This window comes from Dermacentor silvarum, chromosome 2, assembly GCF_013339745.2.
Source record: "Dermacentor silvarum isolate Dsil-2018 chromosome 2, BIME_Dsil_1.4, whole genome shotgun sequence".
Classification (NCBI taxonomy): domain Eukaryota; kingdom Metazoa; phylum Arthropoda; class Arachnida; order Ixodida; family Ixodidae; genus Dermacentor; species Dermacentor silvarum.
Window position 1 is genome coordinate 135,174,706 of NC_051155.1, and position 19,688 is coordinate 135,194,393.

Below are 19,688 nucleotides of genomic sequence, written 5' to 3' on the forward strand. Positions count from 1 at the left end.
CACGGCACATCATGCGCAGCGTAACGTGCGCAGCCACCTTCGAGGCTGCATCCATGCGAAGCTGTAACGAAGCGCCGGTTGCTTGCGCGATGAAAAATAGTTCAACCCTTAGGTCCCGCTAGCCATTTAACACTTTTGCTTGACAAATTATTAGAGCTTATTTTTCATATTCCTAAGTTCAGTCCACAAGCTATCTATGCATTAGTTTGGGAAATTTTATTAGAGAGCTGAATACGGGTAAAAAATAGCGACTGTACACATCAAGTCAACAACCTGAGCACGCAGGCTTCGTGTTCCATTCGGGATGCTGGATCGTTCGTGTGTGTGAAAGTTGTGTTAGCGTCAATTTTCGTGTGTTTGTTTGTGAGCGTTAGCGATCAAAGCGGTGACTTTCGAGTGCGAGTGCTTTTTCTAGCAGGTGTTAGACGTCGCTGGCACTGCTACAGATGCGGCCGGGCACATCATAAGGTAGAAGCTGTTCCCTGTATACATTTCTTACCTTAGGGGGGCCCCAATGGCGATTCTGAAAAGCGGATTGACAATAAAACAACTTGAGCTTCTAACGCCGTAGATTCCTCACTGCGCAACTTGCGGCGTTACTGTAGGCTGTGAATGCGCGTTTTCTTGATTATCATCAGCAGATGGCGTAAGCTGGCTTGCACGCGCAGTTCCTGCCGAACACCGCTCCTGCCTTCGAGCACCTGCGCGTCGCTTGCGCTGACTGCCGTAAATCATCCCAGTTAGACTCAATTGTAGCACGTAAGTTGTCTAGCGGCTTGTGCAGATTTTATGATCGAAGGCTTCTTACTGCGATCTGGCAAGCCTTCGTACTTTTGTTAGTTATTGTGATAGAGATAGCGGCTCTTGGCGTAGTGTTCCATGCCGACAGCGAGTAGCGCCGGCGGTCAAGTGCTGCTGTTGTTTTGCACAGGCGCTGCCGCGGCGAAGTCTCATGCTTTTGCGGTCCGCTGCTGTTGCTGCTGCTGATAGCGTCGTTTGACGGTTCTGTGTACCATCATCGGCTTGATGACCGACAATCAGGATTTGAGCTTTGCCGTCAGCGCCGTGAACGCTGTGGGCGCCGTGCGACCACCCGAAGCTCTGATGGCGGTGTCGGGTACGAACGGCGGACTGGATGCGCCGAACGTGTGCCGAGACTTCCTACGCAAGGTGACCGCTGATTGTGCTTGTTAGAGGGAACACTATTTTTGGATATCTGCACTGATCGCATCTGCATACGTCGCAACGTTCGTGATGCATGTTAGCGCGCAACGCGAATGCACGCGCACCTAGGAAGATCAAGTTGGCGGAGATTCGTATTTACAGTTGCAAGATTTTTTTGTTAATCTCTGCAGATTAAATACCAAGCACACTACCATTAGTTTCTGCATGTCTTATTGTTAAGGAGAAAAGTTTGTCGCATCCCTCAGATGTAGTAGGGTTCTGTTTTGCCACTGCCAAGACTTTGCAAACGCTTCACCATATCGTGTTCAATTCCTTCGCAATACCCGAGCCTTTTCAGATGCTTACGTATATCCGAGCTTAGTACTTCTGTTATTTGCATTAACCATTAGTTTCATGTTGTCTCGGTGGTAAGGAAAAAAATGTAGGAAGTATGAACTGCTACCATTGATCGTAACTGCCGTAAGCATACCAAGTAGCACAATGATGGGAGATCCTAGCAAGTGGTTATTAACCGCAAACTTCAGGTACATCCTGGAGGTATTCATTGCACCCGAAGGCAATTGTTTTGCGGTAGCTTCAAAAATAAATAAAAAGACAGTTATGTTAAATAACCTCTGTTCTCCACGGCACTGCAATGCGGTCGCGTTCTGTTGAGCCTTCAGGTGTGTCACAGAGGCAGTCGCTGCAAGTTTGTGCATCCTGAGGGACTAGACAACGATGATGTCCGCGGCACCATGGAGCCTGTCTTCTGCCATGATTACCAGAACTCCGAGTGTCTGCGGCCAAACTGCAAATTCCTGCACTGCACTCGTCAGGTGAGTTAAAGCATTGGCACAAGTGGAAGAAGGTGCACAACAGATATTCTGTGCATGTCTTTGTTGTGCTGTGTTTTCATGAAAACACAATGCTACCACCTGCTTAGGTTTTGATGCCCTACTGCTCAGAAACAAAAAAATATATATATACAGGGTGTTTCAGCGAACACTTTCAAAATTCTTAAAGGTTGCCTGTGGCAGATAGCACAATTTTCGTTCATGAGCTGGTCTACTCGAAGTGGCGGACATTACTTGCATAAGAAATTGAAATGCATAATTGAATAATGACCAATAATTCACTAATTAAGTTTTTAACTAATTACCTGATGGCCCATATTGCAATTTACAAATTGTAGCCGTGGAGTTCGCAAGGCGATACTTGGAACGAATTCTCGGGATGACACCAGTTTCGAGATATTAATTATCGAACATTGCGGAGAAATGCATTGGCGTTCCAGTTAGGTACCTTAACAAAATGTCTCTTTATGCATTCAAACACAACATTAACTGGAATGCCAATGCATTTCTCCGCAAAGTTCGGGAATTAATATCTCGAAACTGGTGTCATCCTGAGAATGAATTTCAAGTGGATCCGCCCTGCAAACTCGCCGGCTACAATTTGTAAATTGCAATATGGGCCATCAGGAAATTAGTTAAAAACCTAATTAGTGAATTATTTTGAATGATTCGATTATGCATTTCAATTTCTTGGGCAAGTTATGTCTGCCTCTTCGAGTAGACCAGCTCATTAACTAGAATTGGGCCATTTGCCACAGGCACCCTTAAATAAATTTTGAAAGTATTCGCTGAAACACCGTGTATATACATTCAATGCACATATTGGAATCTATGCAAAGCAAAGGTTTCATGAAGTGGGTAATTAAATGCTATAGAAGTGTTCGTATGCTGTACAATGTTTTAATGCGTAGAGATTACATGCCTGCCCAGCAGAACGGCAATAGGCGGAGACCCCCATTACACAACTACAGATTACATTTTTCTCTGGGATTGGTCTGCTTTGCTATGACACAGTCTCCAGGGTCGGCTCACTTTGCTGTGACACTGTCTGCAGAGTCAGCCTACTTCACTTGATGAGAAACCAGCACAGCATACATGCCAAATCCCCAAGAAAGCACGCATATAAAGCTTCATTTTATTAAAAGAATTATGTTCTTGAAGGCTTATATTAGTTGCACAAAGGATATTTAGAGAGAGAGATGTTGATAGATAGATAAAAGGAAGGCCTGCTGACTGCACTGTAACTGTCTAGTGCGTGGCTGACACTTGAACATTGGTCGGCAGTGCGGGGAAGGCAGAGAAGATGACAGAAATAGAAACGAAGAGCGTGCTCAGAGCTTCTAGCTCTGCTGGAGGGTATGCTAAAAAAGCTTCGTTAAAAAATATTTAGCGTCATGTTTGTTACTGAAAGCCTATCTGCATCAGGTGTCGGTACGGCACTTGTTCATGGGCATGCTGTGTACATGTGTCCATACTGTGCAGCTGCTGAACAGACATCTGAGGTAGTGACACACTCTGGTGGGTTTTGAATTGACTGTGGAGGGAAAATAGCATGCCAAAGAATGAGCTGCAATAGGAAATAAATTTCTGACCGTCTGCGGTGGCTCAGTTAGCTAAGGCATTGTGCTGCTGAGCACGAGATCGCGGGATCAAAGCTTGGCCGCAGCGGCCACATTTTGATGAATGCGAAATGCAAAAATGCCCGTGTGCTTGCATTGCAGTGCACGTTAAAGAACCCCAGGTGGTCAAAATTAATCCAGAGCCCTCCACTAAGGCGTGCCTCATAATCAGAACTGGTTTTGGCACGTAAAACCCCAGAAACAAGGAAATAAATTTCTAATTGCCGTAAACCCCTGGAGCAAAATCTCATGTTAGCAACAATATGACTGGTGCTACCTTTTTTAGCGATTTAGTTGTATTTATTCACATTACATTGCCATCAACATTATTATTGCATATATTATTGCTTCCATTGATGTTTTAGTCCTTTAAGCGCCGTGCTCAAGTATACACGTCAGGCCGCCGATGCACACCCCTGCCGTGTCCAAGGTAATTCGTGAATGTGAAACATCCGTAGACTAGTTATGCCATCTACTCAGAGCTTAGTTAAACTAAAATTTTATGGTAGGCTTTATTTCAATAGAACACATGGCACGACCAAGCTTATCAATTGTCAGTGTTTGCGTTTCTTGTTTTCTGACATGACAGACTGGCGCAAAAAGCCCACGTTTTTTTGCTAATGCAGACATTCAAGAACTTCCTTTCAACTCTGATGCAGAGCACTTTTATGTTGGTTACAAGGAAACTTGAACAGACAGTTACAGCGATGAAGAGGCTATATTGCCTGAGGAACACTAAATATCCTATTTAAACTCATTAATTAGCATAACTGTTTAATTTTTGTTTTGAATACTAAGATTTAAAAAGCTTGTATAATGTTCAGCAACATGATGCCAACAAATAGAATTCGAATTTAAAGCCTGCTGATGTGTTATACTTTCAACAGAAATTCAATCCATTGCACTTCGTAAAAGACAAGCGCCCAAAGGGTTAAGCTGTCAGAGCTGGGTTTGTAGTCCATAAGATATGGTTTCGTCCTGTGGAACTGTGGAAAGGCAGTCCCACAATTTAATATGTACAGAGGGGTGCACTGTTAAAGGGAACACAGCAGCGCGTGGCATCTGCTCGGCGCCACCGCCGGTCAGCGGCCCAACGAGTGTCGCGCAGGCGCAGCGACCGCTGTGGGTGGTGCTCTTTCGTCGTCTGCTACGGTCAGCTGCCGCGCTTCGTATCGTCGCGCAGCAAACAGCTCGCGTAATTTGTGCTTGAATGCAGCCACTTTCCTTCCAGTTGAAAGGAAAGTGACTGGATTGATGCCCATAATCGGATAAATGCTCTTAACATCGGCAGCAATGACCGTGCCGTCTTTTGTTCGCCTTCTCGTTTCATAAAGATTTTTTCCCACCTCAAAAAATGTTTACTGTGCACGTCGATTCCCATGATTCAACGATAACTCGTGTGATAGCTCCTTATAAATTAATATGCTCGTTAAAGGTGCTTGTGCATTCTTTGTACAGCCTATGCACTGCAGCAACTCGAATATGCAGTAGTAGAAATGAGATTGGCAGTACACACGGAGAAGTATTCTCTAATATAGCCGTGCCACAAAGAGACATCCGTTAAAAAAATGATCAAATTTGTCTTTAAGCTGAAACAACAAAAATATCTGCTTTTTAATATTTTGCCTTGTCTAATTTTCCTTCAGCTTTGCAATGGGTGGCTATCAGTGTGTGGCCATGCACTCACCGACCAACATTAAAAAGGCGTGATCGGCTTGCTTCTCTACTATCCGAAGCGCGGCAGCAGACGGTAGCAGACGACAAAAGAGGACCGCCCACAGCGCGCTCACTGCACCTGCGCGAAACTTGGTGCAGCCACCGGCCGGTGGTGGTGCCGAGCTGAAGCCATGCGCTCCGGTGTTTCCTTTAACAGTGGACCTCTCTGTACATCCTTATTAACTTTTGAACAGTAATTGTTCTTAACTAAATGGGCTGCATTCGTTTACACATATGCTCAATTACACCTCTATAGGCCGTTATATTAATTTTTATTTATTGAAAATGGCATACCAAGGCATTCAACATACTCAAAAAACAAAGATCTTATGTATTTTCATTAATGGATCACTGTGGCGAAGTGGTCTGTGCAGTGATGATTGCAACAAAGAAATAGGCGCCATACATGTTTTCTAATCCCAAGGACATGAAGTCAGCGTCTCATTAGAGAGTGACAGTGAGGCAACATATATATATATATATATTTTTTTTTTCGTTATGCGCTACTGATGATTGAGTACCTCGTGTTTGTCTACAGTGGACAAAAATGACCTAAAAACTGAACCCCCGTCTGCGTCTACAATTTTAGCCCAGCACAAAGGCACATTCACCTGGGAGATAAAGCTGGCGGAGATCCCCATTTACAGTTCCATTTTCAATTTGTTTCGCAAAAAATCTGAAAAAAAATCTGTATGGAGGAAGTACTAAGAGAAAGTTTGGTTACTTAGGTGGCGGCCTATTTTCAGTACTTCATATGAAAGGACTTGGTACAGAGAGAGGCCTTGAGCTAACACGTGTTGCTTAGAATGAAAGGGAATCAAGCTGCAACTTGACAGTAAAACTTACGTGCTTTACTTTCCGCCCTATTGTATTACACAGATTTTTTGGGCCAATGACAGTGGTTAAAAGGCACACTATAACGAAATTTTTGTCTTATTTTCTTTTATCTTTCTTTGATGGGTAACCATTGACACAGTAGTTAAAGGGAAACTAAAGAGAAAATAAGCTGATCTGTATTACCATTCTACCCTTCTAGAATACAAAAAAAAAAAAAGTTGGTGTCGTTTCAGTGCATGGACGCGGTGATGCGTAAGCATATGGGTGCTGTATAGAGCACATGAAGCCATCAGCCCTCTTTGCGCCTCGACACCTAGACTGTCCGCATCGCAGATAGCTTTCAAGATAGGGCTTGCACAGCCACACCATAAGCAGCTCCCCTGCCGCCGGAGTAAAAGCCCACACGGGGGTTTGTACGGACACGGGGGGTTTCTGCCTGCACAATATTTAGGAAAGGGAACGGCCTTCATTTTCTCTTCTAGCTATCAACCTCTTACAGTGTAGTGAACATAAATATAGTTTGGAAGAATACTTTCAGCGTAAACTAATTTAGTGTTTCTCTTTAGCGTCCCTTTAAAGTATAAAGCCTCAATTCCTTGACAGTACAACATATCACATAATAATGCGACCAGTTCGAAACATACAGAGGACACAAGGCTAGAAGTCGGTTAGGTAGCACAAAGAGGAGGTGGTAACATGATGCCATGCAACGTATCACATCGTGACTGTGCCGCCGAAAGCTGAGTGCACTGAGCACTCAGTGGAACAGGACGGTAGAGGTGAGAGGAACGTCTTAGATTCTGTAGCAGGCAACAGCAGATGCCAGTCTTGAGTTTGTATGAGTACTAAATTTTCAGGCAAGGGCAAAAAAAAAATGGCAGAATCCATTTTTTGATAACTGTTGGTGGTAATGCATTTAGCACTGAATCAATGTAGTGACACAACATATTGCCCCCGTCGAAACAAGTTATGTATGTGGCATGTACTGCAGCGGAACTCTTCTGCGCTTCCCTAAGAACATTCGACGTCATCTAGCACCGCCACCTTGAAGCCTGCGTGCGGCCTTCGAAACACATGGCACTCCGGTGCCTGTGAACCAGGCTCTTCTTTCTGGACACGCTGCGCCATATAGTAGCGCTGCCGAGAAATAAGTGCGTTGCCTCCGAGACAAGCGTGGCGCGCCGATGCCTGCAAACGCTGAGAATTCTTGCCTCGCTTGCCGCACACTCAGTGCCACATACTCAGTGACCCATCTTGGCAAGGGGTTCATTGAAGAGCAGCACATACCCAGTGTATTCATGGTGCAGCTCTCTAAAGCTTTGGCGTCAAAGATGTTCATTGAAAAGCGGCACATACCCAGTGCATTTATGACACAGGCTGCTAAAGCGTCGAGTTGCTGTCCTCGACAAACCTTTGTGACGTGGTTTCAATTTCGCTCAGCATCAGATAAATTTAAGGAATCTTTTTAACAGCGAAGCTGTTTAAGCCAGCCATAAAATGTGCGCATTTCACGAAAAGCCAGCTGCGCCGTAGCCATGGCAACGAGCAACCACCTCGCGGCGCGTCGTGCGCTATGCTCGGGAGAGAGAAAGAGAAACAAACTGTAGCAGCACCAACGAGGCAACGCGCAGAGGTGCTGCCGACACCAACCGCTATTCTCCGTTTCCCCGCATTAGCGTCGAACGCTTGCGGTGTCCGCAACTGCTGCAGGCGCCTCTGGCAGCGGCTCGGCCGAGCTCCCACCAGCTGCGCGCTACTGCGCAAGCACCGTGACGTCATCCCGGCGTTTCGTCTGCTACGCGCCGCCCGTACACTGTGCATAGCTTTCGCCCCACTTCCCCTACGTGTGCTCGAACTGCCAGTGCTTCGCGAGGCATTCGCCGATGCCATGGACCGCGAGGAAATACTTATACACTTCGTATAACTTAGCATCACTTGGCATTACTTCGTAAACTGAACATCACTTCGTATAGCCACGACCAGCTAGGAACCAATCAGCTCCGCTGTGTCTTTAGCCTTGCGTCACTAGTGCAACCTACCACAAAGTATTGTCGTTGTAGAGCAGCAAATTCCCACTGGCACATACCCAGTGTTCCAAGCTGGTGTCCAAGTTTCATTGAACAGCGATACCTACCCAGTCCTGCATCTACAGTGACTGACGTTGGCGTGAAAGAGGTTTGTGTAAGAGCGGCACAAATGCGCACATTGCCTCATACTCAGTGACCCAAATTGGTTTGACAGTTGTTCTGGAACCCTGTTCCCTCAGCACAGCAGCCTGATGCGCGCTAACCATTCAACCATGAACTACCCAGGTAGGCGGGAAAACGGTTAGGTACAAACATACATACGTAGCTAGCTAGCCCCTGTAAAGTGTGTGAAGTGCCCTAAGAATGCCAGCACACAAAAACCTTGTTGGCTGGAGAGAAGTGCAGAATGAAGACTGGTGCAGGGGCCAATTTGGAGGCGCATGCTCAACTTTTGGCAACATGTGTCACTGTGTGGCTGTGAACCACTGCATGTGGGCCTCACGGGAGTGTGTTGGTGATTCACAACGCCATGTGATCACCCATCTCCAATTTCTGTAGTTCTACTATAATTAGCCTCCTTCATGTTGGTTGACATTAAAAAGTGATGTAATTATTTGTTGTGCTGTTGAAGAATTGATGCTTCAAATCATAACCGTGGAGCTGACTGTTGCCTAATGGGCAGATTTTTTGTTGGTTCTCCTTTCGTGGGCCAGTAGATAAAGGATTAAAAGGATCTATCTACCCATTTTTAACGGCCGTCTCTTCTGTCACACAATTAAAAGCTTATCATTGAAAGTGCCTGTACCTGCAAAGGTATCTCTGGAAATGGAGTAAAAAAAAATGATAGGACTGTGGAGCTCCCTTGACTATAATAAGTATACAGACGTCAGCAACACTGGTAGCCAAGAGCGATAGCAAAAGCTTGCTGTGAAGATTGAATTTTAAAGAGCAGACTGATTTGACGTTTTCTTTTTTTCTACCCTTTTAAAGGTACCCTCAAATTCTGCAAGTTAGGGCAAGATTCTGTAAATCTTGAACTTAAGTTCTTGCATCTATACAACATACAGATTGCAGTTTGTATTTATTTCAATGTGTAAATCTGTTTTAATCTTCTCTGTTGTCAAGCATTCAAATGCATCCCAATTGTTTATGCTGCAATTGGAGGGGTGGCAGGGTGACGTTGAGACAGGCATTCTAAGAAAACCAACACGAGAGGATGGAAACGACGCACGACACTCGTTGAGGGAACCAGACGTGGGAAATGTGCAAACTGAAATGCCAGGTAGACAGTAATGAGTACAAGGCTGTGTGTAGTAAGCATTGTGATGGTTAATGGTATGAAGGCAGCTTTCTAGGAAGACCTCCCTGTATTTACCATCAATCAAACAGTAATAAACCTTTTTCATAATTGTAAAGCACAATTTTCTGCGACGCAGTTAGCCGACTAATGGCAGGGTAGTCATTTTTGCAAACACTGTATACAAGCACGCTTTGTATTACGAGATGTAAAATGTTGATGTGGCTCTCATGATGAAACCATGCTGAAGAGACAAGCCACCGTAGCATGTGCAGCAAGCACTGTCTTCATTTGAATGATTACCAATGCCGCCATTAGTTAGCAAATGTGCAGTGCAGAGAAGTGCACTTGCAAATTACGACAAGGGTCTATTACACAAGAACCCCAGTGTAAACGAGGAAGCAACTTTTGTTAAGTAGTAGTGTGTTCTTGATAGCGGCTAAGGCATATTTACTCGTACTGTAATGCCATGTGGGATAACCTATTTGTTACATTTCATAGCTTTGTCTCAACTTGCATGATCCTTTTGCGACTTTCTGCATCAAACTTATAATACCGTATCTAAGTGATGAAACCATACTTATTTCTCTAATTTTGAAACATCATCTTTTGCATTTGCGCCATAACCCCTGGACACATTCTGGACAGTCCCTTTAATGCCAACCAAGTTAGGTATTTGACTGTGTGAACGTGACTGTACTAATGCGTTTGTGTTTGTAGCACAATGCAGTTTAATATGTGGCAGTTACTCAACTGCTAGAGTGGTAACTCCTTCTGGAGGGCAATGCGCCAATTTTTAAAAAGACACTAGTGTTCCAGCTTTTCTTCAGCATTATGACTACAGAAAAAAAAAAAATGTTACAAGGATGAACTATTCTTACCACTTTGGCACAATGTCACGTGTACAAAGATTGTGCGGATATCACAGGTATCATGCATATGGGGCATCGTCCGCTTCTCTTGGCTCCCTCTGTTGCAAGCCATCCATTCATATTTTTGTACCTGCTGTTATGTGGCAAGTAACAGGAAGAATGTGCTCCGTGACTTCACAGCGTGCACAGGCACGGAAGGTTTCTGTTCACCCGCTGCGGTAGCCCAGTGGCTCTGGCGTCGCGCTGTTTAGCACGAGGTAATGGGTTTGATTCTACGCTGCGGCAGCCGCATCATGGGGGTGAAATGCAAAGAACTCTTGTGTACTTCGATGTAGGTGCACATTAAAAAAAAAAAAAAAAAAAAAACAGGCGGTCAAAATTAATCCGGATTACGGCGTGCCTCATAATCATGTCATGGCTTTGGAGGTAAAACCCGAAAACTTTAATTCTTTTTTGCCTAATAGTGGAGCAAAGCGAAGGCTTAAGTTCCGGTCTTGAATATTGCACTCAAACCACAGTGCATACATCAGTGTGTGATGTTTGCAGGTTGTGTGCCTGTGTAGGATAACATCACTGAATTTTTCAGGTCAAGCATTTACCAAGTCCTCCTTTAGTGTAAACCTTTTTTACTCAACTGCCGTCGGCCATATGTTGCGAGTACTGCATCACGGAGAGCGTGATGTTGGTGTTTCTCTAATCCACTCTTCTTATCGAGATCTGTCGCTCTCGGTAAAGGTAACTGGCTGGCCCACTACTTCAGTCGTGTAATCTACCAAGTGCAGCTTAACATTTCCTCTTTTGGGCTGCTTTAGGTTTGCCGCTTGCCATGCCTGTAATAGATAAGAGGGGCGAGTGAAAATAGTTACACTGAGAGTGACAGATGCAGAATACAGCCCCTGGTTTCCTCCGTAGTATTCTGCCCCAATTATTTGTTCTTGTCCGAAAAGTATTTCCTTCTCGCATATGTCTGCAGCACTCGGCTTGGTTAAACCATCAAGTTTGGTTGTTTGTGCTCTGCACAGGAGGAAGAACTGTTCCGCACAACGGGACGCCTGCCGCCATCTGCCGGGGGTGTCGCTGAGCCGCCACAGGTGGTGGGCATGATCCCGCCCGTCTGCAAAGATTTCCTGAAGGGGGACTGCCGCCGTGCAGGTCGCTGCAAGTTCCGACATCTAGGCGAGGAGGAACCCGAGGCCAAGCGACGAGCCCTGGATGATGAGATGGGCTATCGTGTGCTGCAGCAAGAGAATGCCATCTTGCGCCGCAAGGTCGGCCGTCCCACTCCCTATACCCGATTTATGCAGCATTAAAGGCCTTTTCACTGCCCGCCGGGCACTCACCACCCCCCCACTCGTGGCTCTCTCTCTCTCTCTCTTATCTGGGATGGGGGCGCGAGCGCGGGGCGCAGTGCAGCGAAGAGCGCAGTAGGCCAAAATGCAGAGCATAAAAGAAGTCTGGTGAATGCTCGGATGAAGAGCATGTGGCGATCAGCGAGGCATTAAAGTCAGAGGCAGAAGTGTGTGCGAAATGGAGGGCAAAAGTGCGTGTGGCTGCGGCATATTGTGTAAACGCAAGGCAAGAGCGCAAGCGAAAGTATGGGAAAAGTGCAGTGTGATGTTGCGTGGCATATGCGCGAGCAAAAGCGTTGCGGCATGGCGAAGCATCTTGATAAGCGGCAAAAGCGCGTGCAAAATGGCGATCAAAAGCAGCAGCGTGGCAGGAAGCGCGGTGCAAAAATGCAAGGTCTGCAAAACCGCAGGTCCGGGACTTGAAAGACTGACAAAATGCTGCGGAAACGTGTGCATTCAGGAGACCCGAAGAGATACTTGAACACACGTGTCATCATTTTAGTTGTAAAATGAGTGTGGGGCATGGGTGGACAACTTGAGAAGCTGCAGCATGTCACCACGAAATGCAAATCTGCGAGTTGTGGTTGTGCCTCGCATTTATTGTAAGGACAATTCGTGCTGGACACGACCTAAAACAGCTTGAGTGTGGGGGAGAGAGAGTGCAATGGTTGGTGCAGATCTGTTAGTTGATTTCCACAAGTGCCACCTAACCTCTGTGTATTTAAAAAATTTACTAACGATTTTTTATCATATGGGCCTGCCCTTGATTACGTAGTTTTGACAGGGAAGATCATGTGTTCTTTTTCACATTTGATGAAGTACTGGCATGACATTTTAAACTTTTCATTTCATGTGTTTGAGGTCCTCAACCTCCAGAAACCCTATAAAAAGTACTGGCAAGCCTCGGAACGCCCTAAATAATTTACTATAATAACTTTTCTAGAAGCCATTTTCTGTTTTGTTTCCCATGAGTTGTCTCCCACGGGCCACGTTGATGAATAACATGACATTTTGACACTTGCTCTGGCTCACTCTGTCGTCTGTTATGCTGCTACTCGTTTTACGGCCCAATGTAGCAGCGTAGCAGACAATGAAGTGTGCCAGAGTGAGTGCCAGAAACCTGATAAAAGAAAGCTAAACTGTTTAGTAGTAAAGCTATTAGAGTAAATTATTCAAGCTGTTCTGAGACTTGCCGCTATTTCTTCTATGGTTTCGAGCTTGAGGAGGTTTATGTAGTAAAAGAAATTAAAATTTCAAATATATCCAATTTTTTACGGCTATGGTGAGGTGGCAAATCTGACCTGTGGTATCAAACATTTTCTGCCTGTGACGGGTCTCTTATGGTCAAAGTGACTGCAGAAGACCAGCGGCATCTCGCGGCGCACATTCAGCAAGCGCTGAACCTGTGCCAGAAAAATGTCTTGGAATGAGAGTGTTGCGTCCTTAGCGACAAATAAAGTTTTTATCGTCATTATCTTATGACCTAGGGCAAGCTTCAAAATTTTTAGTTTTTTTATCCTGCAACGAAGTAGACATAGTGCTCTAAACAGGACACAAGTTGCCTGCCTTTTGAAAGTCGTAGATGATAACCACATGTAAAATAAAGCCACAGCTGTGGCAAGCCCAGCTGTAAAGTCTCCTGTGTGGCCCATTTAGCTCACATAATCCCATGTTAAGTGGTATTGGCAGTGTAGTTTTTATTTTCCTTTTTTTTTTTTTCATTCGTACCACAATTCTATTCCATTTAGCTCGAGTTTTGAAGCTGGACTTCGATGACAAATGCAAGCTGGGAGAGATTTAAGCATGCAGCTGAGCTTAGTTTTTCTAGTCTAAACAGTAAGATGTCCGTGGATGTCAGTCGTCGGATAGTAGTAGCAGTTGCGAATCTGCAGTTGCTGAAACAAGGCAGTAACAATTTTTGCAAACTTCTTCGAGCATTTCATATACATAGTGCAGGTTTCTCAATGCATTATCATGTCAAAATGCAAGGTACAGACTAAATTCAGTTTAAGCTGTAGCATTGCAGCTCATGTGGCTCCATTTTTGTCTTGTTCAGTAGACTGTGGACTTGTACAGTGCCGTCCACTGCTTTTTTTTTTACGGGGTGACGCCTTGTGGCGGTTGCTCGGTCCGAGGTGCTGCACCGAGGAGCATGCGCGGCCTAATAAAAATGTAGATCTGCACGCATTGCTTTACTTAAACCAGCGGTGATGTTGGCAAGCCCTTTTGTTTTACCGAATGTGCGCGTAGACTGACAGTGGAAGAGGAACACTATCTGAACACCCAGTAAGCTTGCATTATTTGTTGCGAAAGGATCGGGCATGCATTAAAAGCCCAGGTGAGTAAATCTATGGCATCGCGGTGCAGCAAGACGGCACGTGCCGTTAAGGCCAAGTGCATGTTGGGTTAGATGAAGGCGCCCATCAACATCGCTGCTTGTGAAAAGCAGTTCTGTATGTCTATTTACGCATACTCCTAGACATACACTCTCGAATGCTGCAGTCGCCCCATAGGGTGAAGCAGGCCGCTTATGCACTCTGCAAAGCATTTGATGGCGCTGGACTTGCCAACCCCTTGCACTTCTCTACCTGTCTTGCGATTGGCAGTGGTGGAGCCAGCTTCTGTGCTAGTACTATCCCACTTGTCAAAGCAACACCTGGTTGACTTTCATGGACTCTGCCCTTGTTACAGTTTAGAATTGCAGCTCGTTACATGAAAAATGTAAAAGCTTACGCAAGTCTCGCTTTCCATTTAGCATGGTCATATATAATAAAGCAAGAGCTAGCTCTACTTCCTAAATAATCGCATACAAATGTGGGTGCACAAAATTAAATTATGGGGTTTTACGTGCCAAAATGTGGGCGCACAGTATTAGTGCCAGATAGTAGATTCCCAGCCCCTGTACAGCCAGTTTTTGTACTTGGTCTGTGCTACTGGCATGAAGGGATATCTTGTTTTAAGAGAGCAAATATAGTTGACCTAAGCAAACACCTTTTTCTCTTTGTTCAGTTGCATTGCCCTGTTGCTCAGTTGCGTTTGCACAGCCCTGCCATTTGTGTTTTATACAATTGCTTCCTAATTATTTGTGTAATGACTTAAAATGAGGATATGTAGGAAGCCATGGAAGTTGAGAAAGGAAGAAGTGACAAATAGACTAACCAGAAATTTGGAGAAAAATATAATTGAAAGAAAAGAGCTATAGCTAATGAGAGCAGAAGCAGATGACAAATTTAACAATTTTTTTTTTTTGGTATAGAAGTGTAAAGTTGCACGCAGGTTGTAATGTTAATTTACATTATTCTGTAGAGCCTTTGATCAGAGTGCAAACATGCACTTGTTTGTTGCATGTGGGTACATGGAGCATGTGCTTCCACAGTCCCTAGAGCTTTTGATCATGTGCTCACATAGGCTTGCAGCACAGAGAGCACTATGGAGACACCCATCCCATATAGACTTTTCTTGGAAAAGTCTATATGGGATGTTTAGTGCTGCATGCACAAATCAATGAAGCATTGATGCTTCTATGGGCTGGCCTGTGTGCTCTGCAGATTATCAAATCGCCACAGAAGCACTGGCAAGTAAAAAACAGTTTGAAACTGTGGCATGTGCCACATGTTCCTGTCTGATGTTTAGTTACTATTCTTCCTACAGAGCAGATCCTCGATATCCTAGTTGTCATTGTGCTAAAAAAAAAGGAAATCATTAAATAGAAATGCATATAGCAGATTGGCCTATGCATGTAACGTTGCATATGGTTTCGAAATGCCGCAAAATGCCAATCCGTAGAACAGGCATACTGCAGTAGTGAGTGAATACTTCCTTGATGTAGGGGCTATCACAAAAGTCTTGTAGTAGAGGTACGTGCTCTTTTTCGAACCTTACGTGGGAAAAGAACGCACAATTTTCGACAGCAATTTAAAGTTCTCAACATTTATAACGCCCATTTTGCAGGTGGATGACTTGAAGAAACAGGTGGCTGACCTGATGGCCACCAACGAGTTTCTGCTGGACCAGAATGCAGCATTGCGGTTGAGCAAGCAGGCGCCCGCTGGTACCCAGCCACTGGGGATGATCTCCACAGCGGCTGCGTTGGGGCCCGTGGCATCACTGGGTGGCACGGCCGACCTGACCTCCACACCACAGAGCATGACGCCCATGATGCCCGTGGTGCCAGTGTCCATATCGTCCAGCTTGCCAGCCTCCCTTTCACAGAGCCTCGCGCAAACCATAATCACCATGAGCAGCCCATCGGCACCACTGGTTTCCTATCCTGTCATGACTCAAAGCCTGCGCCCAGTCATTGCCCACCGCATGACTCACTAGGCTCATCCCAGGTGGCAGCCATACTCCTGATCTCTCTTGCACTGGTCTGGATCATGCGAAGGGCATGTCTCTTGAGTGAAGCATGTGGCGATGCAGCGGCTGAAGCTGCGTGTCCTTGTGCAACACCACTCTCTAGCTGCGAGACGTCACATCTTGTTGGTACGGACATTCTGCTGCTGGATGGCAGCTGTATTTGACACCATTAGTTTTCTGCTGTGGTGACGCCCGCACAAAATCCTGACAAGTGATATGGAGATCATTTCCCCACCCCCCTCCAGTTCACCCCAAGTCCCTTGGATACAAGCCATTCCTTGCCGGTTTGTGCGGCATGGACTCGCGTTTCAACTCACCAGCTCTCCGGCTGCCTTAGTTGTGTCTGATGCCAAGTTAAGGCGGGAAGCTGTATCATAATTATTACAAGACCTGGTGCAAATGTTGCGAGCTTGTGGCTTCAAAGGAAACCAGATGTGTTCTTGTACTCCTGGCTGAAAAAAAAAAATCGCCAGCATTCTAAACATCGGGTGATTATCAGTGTGAAACTTTGCTTAAATTTGACACCTTTTCTTCTTTTATTTTGTACTATATTTTTGGTAGGCGTGATGTGTTTTCGACTTTCTGTCTTGTTTCACATATTTTTATAAGCATGATGAATTTCCTCACGGTGCTTTGCTGTTGCACACTGTGGTACAATCATTAACATGCATTGTTGCCACTGGTTTCAATGTATATCCTACTCTTCATTGTTTCATGCTTCTGTCATCTTTCACATTGGACACTTTTGTGACTGCAATTAACAAACTATATTCTGACACAGGCATCACAACAGGAGCACAGCAACATTATTAAATTGCCAGTGCTGCTTCATATCTTGCATCTTTCTGTGTACATTCAGAAAAAAAAAATGAAATATGCTCTCTTTTTAGCCCTGTAGCGTCCTGTTGTACATTTTTTTTCCATCTTTGCCAGGCACATGCCACAATGTGGTCTCGCTTTGTCTTGCCGATATTTTTGACTACCTTGCCCACACATTGCCAGATTGAGGCGGTTACACAGTTTATTGATGCTACGTAAGGTACTGTTGGAGATAGTTTCCAAGACACACGTGTGTTGACCAAATTGCATTGCAGCAGCCATCAACTGGCTGCTTGGTTATTCCAGTTTCAAGGCGATGCTTGATGCATTTCATTTCATGCTTGCAACTTTGGTTGTGTGGGAGTGTCCACCCACCAACGTTTTCTTCATGGTGCCTTGGTTGTTGATAACAAAGCAGAAATTCAAATGTTACTTAGCTCAAGGCATAACTGAAGGAAAAACCTTATCTAGCAAGCATTGTTCACCAGTAAGCACACAAGTTTCTTGACTTGTTGCGAGTCATCGCATTACGATAGTATGTGGCATACAATCCTCTGGGATGGCTTCGAGTGCAGGCATGGAGTGTAAATATTGTATATGGTCTTGAAACTAGAGTACCAAGTTACCATGTGATGCAGCCATGCAGTTTGATCAACGTTCTTGTGGTTCACGAACTGGCAATGGTACAATAATCTGTAAAGCTGTCACATTGCCAGACTTTCTTTTTTTCTCTAGATGGGATGGGGGGGTTATGGAGATGAAGCTTTGTGAAATGGTGCTCTGGAGAACTGTACTTATTTGAGTGGATTGTGCTAGCAACCTGTAATTCAGGGAGCTGGTTGCCTTTGCTGTCACAGTGGTTGCTTGCATGTTTTAGAGAGTCTTTCACATTGTCTTGCGTATTGCCGTGCTTTATGTGGCTGCTTTGCCACTACATTACAGGTTGTACTGGAGTATGTACGAGCGCATTGTGATCGAAGCCTGGAAGCTAGTATGGCTGGCTTATAAAGCTGGCTTGCTCCCAAACTGTTTCGGTATTTGCTAATGGCTTTTCTTCACTCTTTAATATAATGCAGGTGCCAAACATTGCTAGACCAGACAACTTTTTACCAGTAGCTGTACCGGTAGCAGTGGGTAGATGCTAGGGTACCCGTGCTGATGAAGACAACTAGGTTCACTCATTTGCTGCTGAGACTTGGGTCCTTTAACTCGGTTAGTAAACTCAATGCTCTCGTAGTGTGTGCACTACTCTTGAGCTCAGCTGTTATTGCAGTGAAAGTTAAGTACCAAAGATAGCTGGTCGTAATGATCTTTTTTTTTTTTTTTTGCTAACTGGAAAGAGAAACTTTGCAGACTTGCACAACAACTGCAACCTGAACTTTGAACAAAAATATGTTCTACAGAAAGTATCTCTCTAGATTTCGCCTATCTGTAAGTTGTACACCTGTGAAAACAAGCAGCATTCTTGTGAAACAGCCTAGTTTAGTTGTGTCAAGCCATATAAACAGTAGTATGCGAGCATGCTTTGCATTGGCCAGTGTCAGAATTTCATACAGCCCTACTAGAGCAAGACTGGCGCTGCAATTGTTCAACACACTTGGGAATAGTAAGCACTACAGGCTTTGGATTGGAATTTGTTAGTTCATGTGCTGATTTAGGAATTCATCTCTAGATTTGTGGGTTCTGGACTTATGCTGTTTGGCTCACTTCCCATTTTGTTGTAGTGCTAGCTGGGCAGTTTCATTTCATTGCTAGATGGTTGCAGAAAAAGTTCTCTTCCATGCGCTGCTGTCATTATGATGCAGCTGCAGTGCCATTGGTAGTGACCGCTATTGCGTGAATGTACAAACATTTATTTCAGAGTGGGAAAGTCTGAACCTTGCAGCTTCGCAGCGCTTTATGGTTCCTGGTAATAAATATGTTCATAAGATGAAAGTGCAGTTGAACCCAAATATATCAAGCCCACATGCAGTCAGCTGGCCTGGCACTGCTGGTTGCGTTGGCAAGCAATGCTGAGGCAAAGTACCTTTGCAGGGGGGTGCACCAGGTAATTCGAAATATTGAAGAAAAAAATCCCCTCCAGCACATCGAGAAGACTGCAGTGCAGACAGCCGGATGTCAAGGTCGCCTGATGCATGACCTGTCGCGGTAGTGGAGGCAGGAGAAACAAAATGTTCTGTAAAGTGGGAGTTTGTATACAAGCGAGTAACGTTTCTATTGTTTTGTACCTGGTTTTCAAGGGAACTTGTGAGTGGGTCTGGCTTCCGCATTGTATTGTTCCAGTTTTGCTCCCAAAAGGGCCGTGTAAGCAGCCCTAGTCGCATTGTGCTCTAAGCCATCAGCTGAACAAAGTTAGTTGATGGTTGTACACTCTTTGTCAAAAGTATATGTTGCCTGCAACCGCCATGCTGCTATGGGGTAAGATTCTGTGGGTGGTGGTGTTCGTGTGCACGTGTTTTGGCAACTGCAACAGGTGCAGCAGATGAGGCTGACATTGTACACGTCACAATGAACAGGTTCTTGGTGCGAGGGGTTTTTCTGCTGTCAGATTAAATGTGTACAGAGCCTGATGAAACGCTGAAGTCTGCAGAATCTTTGGGCTTTGTTATATAATACCTACTGATATGTCATGATCAGTCAACCAGCTTTAAAAGATTTGCTTCTCTGCCTGACATTTCGCTGTAACATGTTATACCAGTTACAACGCGGTTCACTTGTCTTATGAATGCCTGGGAGGAGCCATCTTGTAGTTCATCATTTCGTCAATGTTGCTGCTCC

General features: G+C 44.9%; 1 protein-coding gene across 3 annotated transcripts; it reads left to right on the forward strand.

Moving 5' to 3' along the window:
- The first annotated feature begins 186 nt into the window (after positions 1-186).
- LOC119441796 (zinc finger CCCH domain-containing protein 10) lies at positions 187-18,845 on the forward strand. Of its 3 annotated transcripts, XM_049661633.1 has the most exons (6): positions 330-468; positions 639-759; positions 932-1,170; positions 1,848-2,000; positions 11,409-11,654; positions 15,687-18,845. In XM_049661633.1, exons 3-6 carry the CDS (start codon positions 1,027-1,029, stop codon positions 16,056-16,058), a joined length of 915 nt encoding a protein of 304 aa, XP_049517590.1. In that variant the 5' UTR covers positions 330-468; positions 639-759; positions 932-1,026; the 3' UTR covers positions 16,059-18,845. The 3 variants fall into 3 exon arrangements, with proteins under 3 accessions (XP_049517589.1, XP_037562339.1, XP_049517590.1); XM_049661632.1 differs by lacking the exons at positions 330-468; positions 639-759 and adding an exon at positions 187-320; XM_037706411.2 differs by lacking the exon at positions 639-759 and having other exon boundaries at positions 312-468.
- Positions 18,846-19,688: the final 843 nt, after the last annotated feature.